Source organism: Agelaius tricolor, unplaced genomic scaffold, assembly GCF_023055355.1.
Source record: "Agelaius tricolor isolate 1412-34295 unplaced genomic scaffold, bAgeTri1.0.p SCAF_45, whole genome shotgun sequence".
NCBI lineage: Eukaryota > Metazoa > Chordata > Aves > Passeriformes > Icteridae > Agelaius > Agelaius tricolor.
The window spans coordinates 137,574-153,187 of NW_027269305.1; the positions used below are offsets into that span (position 1 = coordinate 137,574).

The 15,614-nt window shown below is 37.9% G+C and overlaps 1 protein-coding gene across 1 annotated transcript; it reads left to right on the forward strand.

Moving 5' to 3' along the window:
* Positions 1-341: 341 nt before the first annotated feature.
* On the forward strand, positions 342-15,384 carry ERCC5 (ERCC excision repair 5, endonuclease). The gene is made up of 16 exons (XM_071455211.1): positions 342-487; positions 631-748; positions 1,388-1,563; positions 2,047-2,162; positions 2,259-2,351; positions 3,143-3,203; positions 4,138-4,281; positions 5,110-5,317; positions 5,580-6,725; positions 7,095-7,327; positions 7,679-7,798; positions 9,304-9,517; positions 11,314-11,458; positions 12,268-12,468; positions 13,344-13,428; positions 14,727-15,384. Exons 2-16 carry the CDS (start codon positions 661-663, stop codon positions 15,279-15,281), a joined length of 3,585 nt encoding a protein of 1,194 aa, XP_071311312.1. The 5' UTR covers positions 342-487; positions 631-660; the 3' UTR covers positions 15,282-15,384.
* The last annotated feature ends 230 nt before the right edge of the window (positions 15,385-15,614 follow it).

Sequence of the window (15,614 nt, forward strand, 5' to 3'; positions counted from 1 at the left end):
GCGAATTTGTTCACAGAAAGGCTGATCAGATATTGGAAGCGAGCTGGTCTAGTTACTGTTGCTGAGCGTTTAGACTGGACATGGCACTTAGATCATGGTCCAGTTGAAAAAGAGACGTTCGGTTACAGGTTGGACTCGATGATCTCAGAGATCTTTTCCAACATAATTGATTCTGTTAATCTCTGCTGTTAGGTACGAGGCTCTCCTTCAGGCAGCCGGGGAGCCCACCGGCCTCAGGAGCCGCAGCTGGAGAAGGAGCGGTGGGAGCCGCCCGCCGCGGTGTGAGGGGCGGGCTGTGGGCGGCCGCTCCCGGGCCGGGCCTGCGCTGGCTCCGCCCCGCGCACGGCGACTCCCGGCGGCCCCGGGGCTGCGCCGGGCGGGGCCTGCGATCCGGGCGCGGGGAGGCCGCGGGCGCTGGGGCCTGCGCCCCTTCCTTCCGCGGCCCTTCCTGCCGCGTCCCTGCGCCGGGATCCGCTCCCCGCCGCAGGTCAGGATCGCGACCCCCGCCTGGTCCTGCCGCTGTCCCTGGCTATCCCGGCCCGAGCGGCTGCCTCGTTATTTCCCTTTGATTTAATAAAGCAGTCGCGGGCCGCATAATCTTTGGGTTATTCCTTCCTTTGTGCCTCACAGATTTTGTCTCAAAGCAGCTAAGGAAGGACAATGGGAGTTCAAGGACTTTGGAAGCTGCTTGAGTGCACCGGGAGACCCATAAACCCAGAAACGCTGGAAGGGAAAATTCTTGCTGTTGGTATCCTTTAAAAGTGAAGCTGGGGAACCGAAGTTGCAAGGGAGATTGTTTTAACTATTTCCCATAATAATAATAATAATAATAATAATCTTATATTCTTCTTCTTCTTCTTATTATTATTATTACATTTAAATTGCCTACATTTTGGTAAGTGGAATTTTTGCTTTACAATATGTACTAAACCCTTTTACTTTCATCTTTTTAAAAGTAGACTTTTTTTAAATAGGTTTCTTATATGAGTGTTGGACTATAGAATTTTGCACTTTATTTATAAATGTGCTGTTCTTAGTAGGACTACAAGATGAAGAAGTTTTATGCTTATGCATCAGCTTTCCCATCCTGTATACTTGGTTAAATGCTGGAAAGATGTGGAAGGAAGTTAATTGTCATTTACCTGTAAAAATAACTGGGGAAGTATTTGCTGCGCTTTTGCTTCCACTCTGCTTTTTGTGCAGGGCAATAGGGATGGTAGTTTATTCTTCTTCCAAGTTCATAGCTATTTGGATATTCTTGCTTTTGACAAGACAAGCTTGGAGCCGTGGGCTAAAGCCATTTAGTCAAATCTGTGCACTTTATAGGAACTCACAATGTGGTATATGTGTAAAAGAGAACTTTTTTTCCTCTCAACGGTTCTTTAAGATATCAGTATTTGGTTGAACCAAGCAATAAAGGGAGCCAGAGATCGTGGTGGCATTTCTGTACGGAATGCTCACCTGCTCACTCTGTTTCATCGACTCTGCAAATTACTGTTTTTCCGGATTCGACCTGTCTTTGTTTTTGATGGAGAGGCACCTCTTTTGAAGAGACAAACCTTGGTAAGTACCTTTGTGAGTTACTGCAATGTAAAAGAGCCTCTATGCTGATGATAAGCAGCCATTTATGTTTATGTTTCTGAGCTATGGGGATGGAGGATTGAAGTCCACTGCTCTGTGGGTGTCCTTTGCAGTCCCAGCCTGGGTTAGTCTTGGAGCATGCAGCAGCTTTTTAATCTAGGCAGATTTGATTTGCATGGGAGCCAGATTGCAGAGAAGTGGATGATGGCACAAGCCTGGCTTGTGCTCCAGAGTGGACCTGAATGCAGCTCTGCAGGCATTTGTAGCCAGAAGATGAATGCTGCTCCTGAGTCCCATACAAGAAATGGACATAGATTCAGAGGCTGTGATGGCTCTGTCCCCCTTGGTGTAGAATGAGTTAGGAGTAGCTCTTAGGCTCAGCACACAGAATTTTAACAGGGATTCACTGGAAGTGCATCTTCAGCTTCCAGCAAAATCTTGTTGGTGTTAATCTTATTTTCATAGGCTAAGCGAAGACAAAGAAAGGAAATAGCCATCAATGATTCCAGGAAAACTACAGAGAAACTCTTGAAAACACTTCTGAAGAGACACGTTATCAAAACTGCTATTACAGGCAAAAGGCAAGAATAAAAATTATTTTTCCCTTGTTTATAAGTGACAGTAACTCTTTCTGAAGCTGTTAATTGCTGTTCTATTTTTTCTTTTTTTTCCCCAAGCAATGAAGCTTTGCCCAGTATTACACAAGTTCGAAGAGAAGGAATTGATGATATGTATGTATTGCCTACTTTAGAGGATGAAGAGAAGAATAGGTAGGTAGAATTAAGAAAAATAGCTTAAATGTATTTTAATAAACCTGGGTAAAAGTATAAACCCCATTTTTTGATGCTGATGAAAGACCTCTAACCCATGAGACACTGTAATAAATATATAAAGTATATTTCTTTAATTTATATTTTTTTTCAGTTTCTTTTTGGATATAGAAGCCTCCTAGTTATCTATGGGAAAGTAACAGAAGAAGCTTTCAGCTCACAGATTAAATTTCTACCCTGGATTCATGTATGAGGATCAAAGTTCTACATCAGTCTCTATGGCCATGTCCATACAACTAAATGGGACTGATTGTTCAAGCTTGGGTGTGGCAGCTCGATTCTGTTTTGTGTTGACATGTTCAGCAGAGGCAGGCTTTGTCTGTACTTGTCACACCTGTGGCATCTTCTTAAATAACACTAAGTGAGAATGTGAAGCTGCCCTGGAGGTTATTCTTTGCACATCTGTACTATTATATACTTCAAATGCTGACCCAGGAAGAATTGTGTCATGATCTAAACAGCAGCAGTTGTCTCCATCTAGTTTTAACTGACTTAAGTTTGCCTTCTAACTTTCTGCTCAGATCTTTATGACCTGTGTGTGTATTTATGTGTGTATATATATACTATATACACATATAAATATGTATGTAAACATATATGTTTGTGTGTGTCTGATGCTGAAAATTTCTGTGCTTGACCAGCGAAGGCATGACTAATGTCTTTTTGCTTAAAATAGAAACTCTGTTTTCCTGGGTAAATATCTACACATTTGTTTTCTCTGTGATTTTTAGCTCAGAGGAGGAGGAAGAAAAAGAATGGCAAATGAGAATGAGCCAAAAACAGATGTTGCAAGTAAGTGCAACATAGTTGCCTTGTTACTGTGAACAATCCTCTCATTCATATGCTGTGCTTAAAAGACAAGCAAAAAGCTTATAAAATCCAATTATTTGGAGATACAGGTCTTATTATAGCATTACTTATAATAAAACAAGTTAATTTTCAGTGCTCTAAGAATTCCTATTAATGAGGAAATATAAATGTGATTTCTCCACTAGAATACAGCAGAACAGAAAATTCTTGTCATAGCCTTTCTTTTTCTTTTTACTACTTCCTTTGAACATATGGAGAAGACATTGGTTTTGTAACAAGGCAGGAGAAATGCATGCATTTGTGCATGTGTATGCACATGAATAATAGCAGATTTAACAAAATTCCTGTACTTCTCCAAATGTGAACTGAAGTTGAAGCATTTAAGTCCTTGTGTTTTCACAGAGCAATTCTGTGTTTGCTTCTGATGTGCTAATTTGATTGGAAGAGGAGAAGAGAAATACATAACCTAAGAAGAAGACATAATAAATAATAAAATTATCGCTGCTTTCACCTATAGGAAAAAAAAAAGAAACACTCTTGGAAAGATTGTTTATCTTTGAAGCAGTTCTCATTCAGAAGGAGAACCTCTTTAGAAGGACAAAATCTGAGTAGCTGAGGCTATATGACCTGGTTCTGTGTTTTATACTAAGTATCTTTTTGTAAAAATAATAAAACCAAGTTTCTCTGTATATTGTACATCAATAATCAAATATTTAGTGCTATTTTATTACACTTTATATGAAAATATGAAAAGTAGTTACTTTTTTTTCATATTTTCTTCACTATGTGGGGAAGTAGCAACAAACTTCTTGAGGGGTTGGGTTTTTTTTGTCTTGCTTGGAATATGCTCTAAATATTTTATTATTTTTGTTGTGCTGTAATATAAAATTTGTATTCTTGTTTTCCATTTTTATAGGAACAGTTATGTGAAAATCCTTATTCTATAGATATTGAATCAGAAGATTTCCATAAGCTGCCTCCAGAAATAAAACATGAGATCTTAACTGATATTAAAGAACTTACAAAGCGAAGAAGAACGTTATTTGAAGCAATGCCAGAGGTAATATTTAAAATAGCTTTCAAGACATTGGAATGGAGCTGTTGCCATTAATGCAAATAAAGAAAGAGTACTACATCTGGAAAGCTTTACACCCTGGACTGTTTAATAAGACATGTTAACGTGAGGAGAAAAAAATCCAGTGAGATAATGACTCTTAACAGCCTTATCTCTTGATTTCCACTAAAATTAGCAGAGCTAATTCAGTTTGGCAAAAATATTAAAAGTGCTGTGTTTTGTGCCTCATCATCATTATGCTGAAGATTGCATAACATGCTGCTGGTGTGGATGAGCCAGGCAGGATAAACACAGCTGGGATTCCAAACCCTGAGGTTGTTAGAGGAGCTGGCAGCTGGGAAAAGGCTTTTGTAACTTAGGCAGATGTGTTGAAGCTGGTCAGACATGAATGGGGAATCCTATAGTGCCACTTCTACAGTGAGGTTTTGAAAGTGCAATATACATCAGATCAAATGATGGCTTGTGTCCAAGTGTCAGCTAAGAACCATCATTTTAAAATGATCCACATGTGGATTCTCTTTTAATTACTTTTTTTTAAGATGGGGATGAGCTCTGATAGCCAAAAGTGAGATGTCATGTTCTCCAGCACTCAGAACTACTGGTACTTTTCAGAGCTGTTGTATGTTGCCAGGACAGTATTGCTGTTGCTTGTGAGTGCAGCAGCCAGTGAAAGACAAATGTTAGCTGCTTAAAGGAACTCTTGAAAGAATTCCCACACTTCCAGAATGTGGGAAATTAATTTGCTTTAAAAGGGGTGCTTTATTTCAATTGATTTGTTTGTTTTGTTTTGTTGTTTTGTTTTGTTTTTTTGAGGACTCCAATGACTTTTCCCAGTACCAGCTTAGGGGTTTGCTTAAAAAAAGCAACCTCAATCGGTGCATAGAAAATGTGCAAAAAGAAATGAATCAACAGCACTCGGGTGAAATCCAAACACAATATGAAAATGAAGGTGGTTTTGTGAAAGAAGTGGAATCAAGGAGGGTGGTCTCTGAAGAGACTTCTCACTATATTCTGATAAAGGGTATGTCGGGTCTTAATTTTGTAAAACCTGTTGTTTGGAGTGTGCACACTTAAAACTGGCAGGTTTAAGACAAACCTGAATATTGTTTATTGGTGCACCTAGCCAATACTTTGTTTGAAATGTGCATTACTGTTATACGTCATTAACTGTGATCTGTAAACCTGTAGAAGAGTGGTTTAATAGTCTTTATATAATGATATTTGTTATGTAAAATGGAATGTTTTTATAAAGCAGTATTTTTCCACACAAAACTTTCTTTCAGGTATTCAAGCAAAAGAGGCTATGAATAGAGACTTGGAAACTACTGCAGGACCTTCATCAAAAATGCATGAATTGCCTAAATTAAATAAAATCAATGAACCACCTGCTAATGCAAAGCTGTCTGTGTCTGACAAGAAGCAGACAGAGGAAGATGACAGTGTGGTGGCAGCACCCCCCTCTCCTCGGACTTTGCTTGCTATCCAGGAAGCCATGGTGGAAAGCAGCTCAGAAGAAGAACTGGACACAGGACAATTGAACGTGGACCAGTTTGTGTCAGAGGAAGGCAGCGTGTCTCCAAGAACACTGCGGGCAATTCAGCAAGCTCTGAGTGAAGATGATAAAGGGGGGGAAGTTGTTACTGCTACAACTGGTGGAGTGCTATCAGAAAGACCAGAAGGAAAGGATTTTCTGCTTTGTAGCTCAGATGAGGAAGAGCAGATTCCTAAAGCTGAGGGGAAAAACATTCCTACAGCTACAATTCATTCATCAATCCAAGTGACCATGCAAGATGCTAAATTTAAACAGAAGAGTCAAGAATTGGAAAAAAATGATATTGCACCCAAAGACACTGTTATATTCAGAGATGAAAATTATTCTGCTATTGAAAATACTAGAAAAGGCAAAGAAGATGTAGACAAAGAAGAAAATGATTTGGAAAAACATATTGCACCGAAGGACACCAGTATATCCATAGCTGAAACTTATATTGACAATACTATAAAGGACACAGAAGATGTAGACAAGGAAGAAAATGGTTCCAAAAATCTTATTTCACCAAATGATACCAGTATATCCAGAGCTGAAAATTATTCTTATATTAACAATACTAGAAAAGATAAAGAAGACTTGGACAAAGAAAAAATTGGATCCAAAATAGACTTAAAGTCTCTGGGAGAGAAGGATATGAATTCATGTTTGCAGAAGCCAAGCTGTTCCCCTGAGCAAACCAGTATAGATGCTTTGATTCCCACTGAAACAACAGACCTTTCTAAAAATGAGAAAAACTTGAAAATTTCTGAAAATACACAGGCAGTAATTTCACAAACAGAAGAGAATGTATCTGAGGATATTAGACTTTTTCCAGAAGCAAGAGATCCTGAGGTGGAAAGAAAAGGGATATCACAGTCTGAAGACAGTGATTCTGATGGTATGTGCTTTTTGATTATGTAAAAGGATAAGAAAATAGGACAGTATTGTGTCTGTAGTCAGTTGAAGGTAACCTTTTCTCTTAGTAAGAAATGCTTAAAAATGCATCCCCTCCCACATATATGGGGGGCAGGAAGAAAATCTGAGCTGTGTTTTTTCCACCTGGTGTCAGATTTTACCATTGAAACCTGAGTATAGAATATGGAGAGTCAGGAAAGCATATTGTGTACATTGAATTTAATTGGTGTGTTAACCAGTCAGCCACTTGGTTTATGTAATTTCACAATTGTTATATTTATTTGCTGCATAGAGAAAAAAAAGTCACTGCCCAAGTTAAAAATGTGTACAAGTCTCTGTTTTCCTTTGATAGGAAGCTTTATTGAAGTGGATGCTGAGGTCAGTAATGAGGCTGAGTCTCCTACTAAATATGGTGAAAAAGTGAGTGATGAGCCAACACTTGCAGAAATGGAGACAGACAGACCTGATGCTTTCACACAGGACTTGCAGAAGGAGTCTGATGAGGTGCAGTCGAGAAACACTCAGAATGTTGAAGGAGAAGCTGATGGTAAAGGTGCAGTGGATGAGTGGCAAGACATCAGTTTGGTAACTCATTGTTTCTTGTTTTGAACTTGTAATGGAGTCTCCAAATAGATGTTAATGAAAACTATTGAACAGCTTCTTATTGTTTCATTGCTTTCTCACATAGCTATCTAATTGTATGGGAACTGATGTTTCTTTAAAAGTGGTTAATTATAATCTCCCTAAAATCAAAGGAAGACTTCAAGGTAAATTGATGGCTGGACCATCTCTGGGCTTACAATTTGCTGTAACAACTTCCTAGAGTGAATTAATGGAACATATACTACTAGAATAATTGTAGTTGGATACTGTGCTTTACTTTCCTAGGCATACCTGAATTGTTGAAATAATAAAAATCTTGGTTTATATTTTCAGGAAGAACTAGAAGAATTAGAAAAGAACCTTTCTGCTGAGCAGAGTACACTTCAGTCTCAAAAACAGCAGCAGGAACGTGTTGCTGCTTCTGTAACAGGACAGATGTTCTTGGAAAGCCAGGTAGTATTTGTTGAGTCATTTTGATATGTTTCCTTCCTCCATCCCAGTCATTTACTCAAAAGCTATTAGTAATTTTGCTTAGTTATAGTCATCTTTTTTCCCTCTTAGGAGCTCGTTTTCTTCAGTTTGCTTGTTTTAAAATATTGAAAGTTTTGAGGTAGTCTTGAATTCCTACTATTTTAGGTAAGTGTAATAACATTATAAAATAGTAGTATAGTTATAGATAAATCAGTATATCTTTTAAGCACCAACTTTTAAAGCTTGAGCCAGTTTGATCTTGGCCTCTTTTTGTGAAAGGTGCAAAATGAACAAAAAATATTAGCAAGCTATGTTCGTTCGGCAGCAAAGAATTGGTGCAGTCTGCGTGTTAGGTAAACTGTGATTTCCCCTAGGGATTAAAAGGTTAAAAGATGACAAGAAGTCTGTATAGTTTATGTAAGCAATTTGAAGGAATCTCACCAGTAACACCTGAATAAGCCTGATATTTCTGTGTCAGTGTTTCAAGGTTTGGGTTATACAATGTGTTTGGGTTAGCAAACCCATAATACAGTAGACTAGTGATAGTATCTGTGATGTAGCAAACTAATGCTAACAAATTAATTCTGAGAAATATGTAAATGCTTGTATTTTTTTCTTAATGGAACAATTTAGGTAGTTTTAAAATGATATTTCATCTGGGTTAAATATTTGCACATACTTGTTTTTTCTGGTGATTTTTTTTAAGGCCAGTAGATTGCTTTGGCAGTATTATGTGCCATGTAGTCATATGCACACTATTATAGTTGTAAGTCTTTTGATCTTGTGCTTTTATTCTTAATCACAGTAAAAATTTAAAGTCTTGAGGCTGATTGTGTCAAACCTCAAAAGCCATCTAAGCGAAGAACATAATCCAGACCTGTGTACCTAGCACAAGCCTGTAAACCTAGTGTGTGTGGGATATTTACCTGAGGTTGTGTAATGTATCCCATAAAAGCAAAAATGCATCAAATAGAGGCATATCAAAATACTATCCAAGGAATGATTAGCCTTCCCACTGTTTCTTGTTTGATATGAATGTTTCTTATATACCTTCATACTACTTTCTTAGATGAAGTGATGACCAAATATTTTTTAAATTTTTATTTAAATTTTATTTTACTTTTTATATTTAACCTGCATCTTTCTTTCATGAAGCCCACATAATTGTAATGCATGGAGTTTTCTCCTTGCTGTGCAAAAGAATACTTAAGTATGCTTATGTAATTAAGATGGCAGGTTCTCAAACTGTGTGGTAAAAGTGTGCTCAAGTAGTGCTTGACTTCCATGGCACTGTCTGCCTGAGAGGAGTAGAGTGGGCATTCCTCCTTGACTTAACTGAGCTTGGCACTTTTTACTGGAAGTTTGAGATTTATTGTCAAATATTAAATAACTCCCAAGTGTGAATCTAGCAGTTCTGAGTCAAGCAGAAGTGTATTAGAAGTTAACTGTTTAGATGAATTATTAACTGTTTTCCTTCCATCCTCCAGGAGCTCCTCCGTCTGTTTGGCATTCCATACATCGAAGCTCCGATGGAGGCCGAGGCACAGTGTGCCATATTGGACCTTACTGATCAGACCTCTGGGACAATCACTGATGACAGTGATGTTTGGTTGTTTGGTGCACGACATGTTTATAAAAATTTCTTCAGTCAGAACAAATATGTAGAATATTATCAGTATGTTGACTTTCAGAACGAGCTAGGTAAGCCTCAGCTATTGATTTGTTAAACACAGTCTTTAATAAGACAGCTCTGTCATCTGTCTCTTTGTATTTTCTACAGAATTTTGTGTCTCTTAATCAATATCTGTTCTTTGGAGAGTCTCTAAAGCCACTAAGTTAGGTTGCTGTTTTACTGCCAGATGACCCCCCTGAATTTGCAGGCCACCTGCATTTGATATACTGAGTTAGTATAATGATCAGCAGGGCTGGAGATATGAACTATTATACCAGTTTCTGGGTAAATTTTAGCATGACTTTTCTGATGTGGTAGAAAAATTATATTGTCATGTCATCAGATTTTTAGTCTTCTGGAAATAGAAGTTAGTTTTGGACATGCTGAGATGTAATATATTAAAAGTGGATCTGGGATATGTGTAAATCATTTAACCTATAGTTGACACTGAAAGATTTTTCTTCTATCTGATTGCTCTTGAGCTAGTCTAATCACATTGTTGCCAATTTTTACTAAGCTTCAGTGTCACATAAAGGATTAGGCAAAATTGGAGCCAATTTAAACTTGTTATTATGTCTTGAGCAGAACTCTTCTAAAATCAGTTTTGACATTTTCAATTTGAGAGGCTACAGACTTTGAAATACTAGCACGTAAAATTTCATAATATTTTTATGTGGTGAAAAATGTAGCTTTGGTTTCTTCCAGCAAATTGAATGAAATAATTTTGCCCTACTTAAGTATGCTACTGTGGCTTAATTGGAAAGGATTGCTGTAAAAGCTTGTCTGTGATTTTTAATTGGTTTTAATGTGATAAACCAAATATTTATTTATTGGGAAAAAATAGTCGTCATCATCAGTCTTTATGTCACATTCCTCTGCAGTCTTGTTCTTCTTGTTTCCCATGCATTGCAGAAATTCTTCTGTCTGGACAGCTGATGGATATCATGACTAGCATGATGATGGTCTTGCTTTGTGTGTTTAGACTCACATCCCTTCTTTTCTGCATGGAATTTTTAAAATTTTTTTTCAAATCCAAACTCTTGAAGCTGGTCACTGAAAATCAGTCTGGTTGCCTCAGACCTTATAGCCTATCAAATAGAAGTGGTCAGCTGAGTTCTTCCTTCTTTCTGGCTGTTTCATGAGCTCTTCTGGTCTACTTAGTAACTGTACCAGCACAGAGCAAAAGACTCACAGTTGAGGGACACTTCTAGGAAGCAGAGGAATTGGTATTATGGACTAGAATTCAAACAGAATGTTTTTATTTGATTCTGGCATTACTTAATTCAGGTCAGCATTGGATGAGAACAGAACAGTAACTGGATGTAATAAATATAAAAAGCCCATCTTGTAACAACCCCAAATTTTGAAATTACAGAATCACAGAATTATTTAGGTTGGAAAAGACCTCTGCGATCATTAAGCCAAAAGTTTGTCTGATCACCACTTTGTCAACTAGACCATGGCATTGAGTAACACATCCAGTTGTTTCTTGAATATTTCCAGGGATGGTGACTCCACCACCTCACTGCACAGTCCATTCTAATGTTTAACAATCATTTCCATGAAAAAAATTCCTCCTGATGTACATTGTAACATTTTCATTTTGGCAAGAAATATTTGCCAAATTAGCACAATTATTAGTGCTTGAGCTAGCACAGGAGTATATTGATATTGCTCCAGAATATAACTTAATAAATTCTGCTATTGAATTAAAAATAATTTTATGGAGTTAATGACTTTGTGTTCCTTTCAGTTTTTGCTTTTCTGATAACATTTTTTATTTTGTAAGATAATAAATGCTGAATCTGTACACTTTCTTTTTCAGGGTTGGATAGAAACAAGCTAATTAATTTGGCATACTTGCTTGGAAGTGACTACACTGAGGGCATCCCAAATGTTGGCTTTGTAACAGCGATGGAGATTTTAAATGAATTTCCTGGGCATGGCTTGGAACCTCTCTTAAAATTCGCGTATGCTTCATTATGATTTGCTTTTTTGGATCTCCATACTGTGATTATTAGTTGATATGCTTTTCTGCTGCTTAAGTATGGAGCAAAACATGTGACCATCATTGTTTAATAGGACCATCATTAATGGGACTAAGTAGGCTTTAAAACATGACTCCATTGTATCACTATTTGGAATCACAGGTAGATAAGGTGACAAGTTGATACAGCAATCACAGTGAGACAAAGACAGCAGAACAGCTGTAGAATTGTGCATCTGCCTCAGAGTTTATTGGAGAGCTGGATCCATATCATTCTCCCTGGTTTGGTGGGAGGTTGCTGTATCTTGCTCATAGAGAAAGGGAACTTGACTGAGGAATGAATGACCTGGAAGGAGACAGGCAGGTAGGGTGTGGGCAAGAACAAGATTTGAAGAAGGCTAAGGCAGCTGTATTGGCAATAGCAGGGATGGTTAGAAGTCTTTTTTTCCCCCTTCCTTTTCCTTGCATACCAAAAAACCTCTAAAAATGATCATTGTGTGGGGAACATCCTCTGCAAGTGAGGCTAAAGTTGAAGCCTGATTAGCAGCTTATGGGGAATCCAGGTGATATTTGCTACTTTGGCTTACAATAGCTGCATTTAATGTGTATGTTTTGTCTTTTCTGCTTTTCAGATTTTTTGTCCTTTTGGCCATCTTTCATTGGGACATTTTCTACATCATCTCTTGTAGTAATTGAAGTAGGGAGCCTAAGACTGTTGAAATTAGCATGGTGGTTCTTGATATTTCAAATTTTATTTTATGAGGCAGATTAATAATTTTCTCTGTTTTTCAGTGAATGGTGGAATGAGGCTCAGAAGAATAAGAAAGTGATGCCTAATCCACATGACACCAAAGTCAAGAAGAAACTGCGGGAGCTACAGCTTTATTCAGGTTTCCCAAATCCAGCAGTGGCAGAAGCATACCTGAAGCCTGTGGTGGATGAGTCACGGGGTTCATTCACCTGGGGAAAGCCTGATGTGGAGCAGATCAGAGAATATCCTTTTACTTGTTGGGTGAAAGTACTCAAAGATTGTAAGGAGTCAGTAACGGAGTGTCAAGTTTTTAACATCTCTTTGTTGTGAGGGGCCCCAAGCCCTATCTTCATGTACTCCCCTAAAATGATACCAGCTCTGGAATAGAAGGGAATGCAGCCATGCACGTGTGGCAGTCAGGGCTGCTCTGCCCGCCTGAGAGAGTGAGCTGCCTCACTTTGCAAAGAGAATCTTGTAGCTGAACTGACTAGTTTGTGGTGGTGTTATATTTCTGTAACTGCTATTTTTCTGTAACTGTTCTGTGCCTGTTTCTCCTCTTTAAGTGGGATTATTTGCACACTCCCTCTGTATGTTTGCTTTTTTTCACAAGTAAGTCTTGAAGTCTAGACAGAAATGGTGTTTCAGTTGCACTTAACTCTAGTTATTCCCTGCATGTCTTCCAATAATGTCTACTTTTTGCTTCAGTTGCAGTCTGAGCTGCAGCAAACTATTGAAAAGTAGATGGCAATAAATGCAGAGCTAATAGTGTTTTAAACAGTAAATGAAACTTCCAGTAGGTACAAGTGTAAAAATAAGGTTTATTTATAGGCATTTTGTGTTATGGCAATACCATTTAGACAAAATGAGTTCTATCTTCACTGAGACAGGCTTTTGAAAATATTGATATTAGAGAAAAAGTTCTGCAACTAATGGAGATGCAGCAGCATGATTGTGATGTGTTGTTTTAACCAAGAGTCTTTTGTCTGATTTTGTAGTAGAAAAAGCTTTGAGGTGGAGCAGCTTTCCTCCAGTCATTGTTTACTTCAGGAATTTTCATTTTATGTATTTACAAAATACCAGTAGTAGCCATTTTGAAAAGTTCCTTAACTTTCTGCACATTCTGCAAGGATCACTTTGGCTGGACTAGGACAAAGATAGATGGAATCCTTTTGCCTGTGATGAAACAACTGAACTTGCAGCAGGTGAAAATCTACCTATAGTTTAAGGGTAATTGGAAAATTGTGAGAGAAGTGTTTTGAAAAGAACACCAAGGCTTTGAAGTAGAATATCTTTCTCAGAAGCTGGGCTTTGGTTTTTAATATTTTTATGTATTTTTTTTAAATCACTAAGCTTGCTTTTCTAGACTTCATTTCTGTAAGACTTGAGTGTGTTGTAAGGGACTTTGCATAATTTCAGACATTGGTTTCAAGTTTCCTTACCTATCAAGCACCTATCTCAAGTCCAGGCTGCTGTTTTTTCTGGACACAGTCAAGCTACCACAAGCAACTCCAGTACTTCTAGAAGACAGTGTTCCATAAGCACTTTATAAAGTATATATGAAAGTGCCCCTGAGATTTTGGTGGAGTGATACTGCCCATTTGATGCTGTACCCATCCTTTGAGGAAGAGCGCAGACTGAACTGTTGAGCAAGTGCCCATTAGTAATAGTACTCTAATTTCCAAGTAAATGTTCTGTCAACTTTATTAGCACTTGAAGGTGAATGGTGATGCCCACTGTGGTAGCTGTCAAAGTAGGTTGTAAAATTGATCCCAATGTCTTTTTTCCTTTTGCCATACACAAGATAGATACATTGTCTAAACCAGTCTGCTAGATTCTCTGTGTCACTGAGTGAAAGCCCTGTAGTTACATGTATATACTTTCAGGTTGACTGGAATATCCTTTGGAAGCGTCTGTCTCTCTTAGGCAATGTTAGGCAAAAAGTAGAGGACTGGCTTGGCCTATACAAAAAGTCTAGCTGTGGTTGAATAGCACAAATCCACACTGTGTGAGGACTACTAGTTCTACTCTTCAGTCTTAATACTGTAGCAGCATGTGGTGCAATGAACCTGAGTCAAACACCTGCATGTTCCTGCACTTGGAGGCAGAAATGCAAAGTGCACTTACAGCATTTACTTAGTAAACATTCTGTTTTCACAGCTGGAAGCTAAGGGTGTGTTTGTAAGGACATACTTAAGAGCGCTACAGAGATTCTCTGTATTAGTCTTGACAATAGGAACATATGTCTAATCACCAGCAGTGCAATATTTATGAAATCTTACTAGAGTCTGCTAATTATTAGTTTCTATAAAGGTTCTTGTTGCCTAATTTATTATAAAGTATGGGTATTACTATAATGATGTGTCTTATTGTTCAGATTTGTGTGTGTGTGTATTATTTCAATTCTCCTTTGTCCTGCTTTAGTTTCAGATGCTTTATAATATAGCAAACAACTGAATTCCCACAAAAACATTCAACTGTGTTTGTGTTTTATTTTTGATAGACTCAGCTTCGAATTGATTCATTCTTCAGACTAGAACAGCATGAAAAACAAGCTATTAAAAGCCAGAGACTGCGCAGAGCTGTGACTTGTCTGAAGAGAAAGGAAAAGGAGGAAGAAGATGATGAAATCCAGGAGGCCACTGCAGTCATGGAGATGGAACTTAAACAGCCTGGGAAAAGGAAAGGGGAACGTACCACAGGCCGTGCAAATCAAGCTGCAGCAACAAAAGTACAGAGTGGAAAGAGAAGAAAACAGTCAGATTCCAGAAAAGAATTTTTATATGGAGGTGGTTTTGTTGGAAATTTGCATCTTTCAGAAACTTCTAGTGACTCCTCAGTGGAGGAATCCAAAGGCAGAGATTTAGGCAAGAGCAAAAGGAGGAAGAACATGTCTGCAACAGAGACAGCAGACCATAAAGAGAAAAAAGGGTGCAGTAGCTCAAGTGGTGAGGATGAAGATCTGGGAAATGTAGTCATGGTGACTGCCAAACCTGTGTTTGAAGGCAGAAAAAAGAAATCACGGAGCAAGAGAGGAATAAGAAAGAAAATGTCTTAAATAAAATAATTATTTTAAAAGACTGATTTTTCTGACTTGAGGTTTGTAAATATTCTAATGAATTATTTTTAAAATATAATAAATTATCCCTATTTGTATTGCATTTTGTCACGCATTTTCTGTCCAGAACTTAAATAGAAGTGATTCCAAACAAAACACTAATTTTAGCACACTTACTCAGAAAGACCTAGATTTCACTTGATAGAAGTTTCCAGGTTTCAGATTTTAAAATTGAGTCAAAACATGTTGTCCATTTATTTGCATTCTAATTGAGTTGATAGAGCTGTTAAAACCACCTGCTATCAGTTGTTTCCTTAACTTCAAATTTAAATG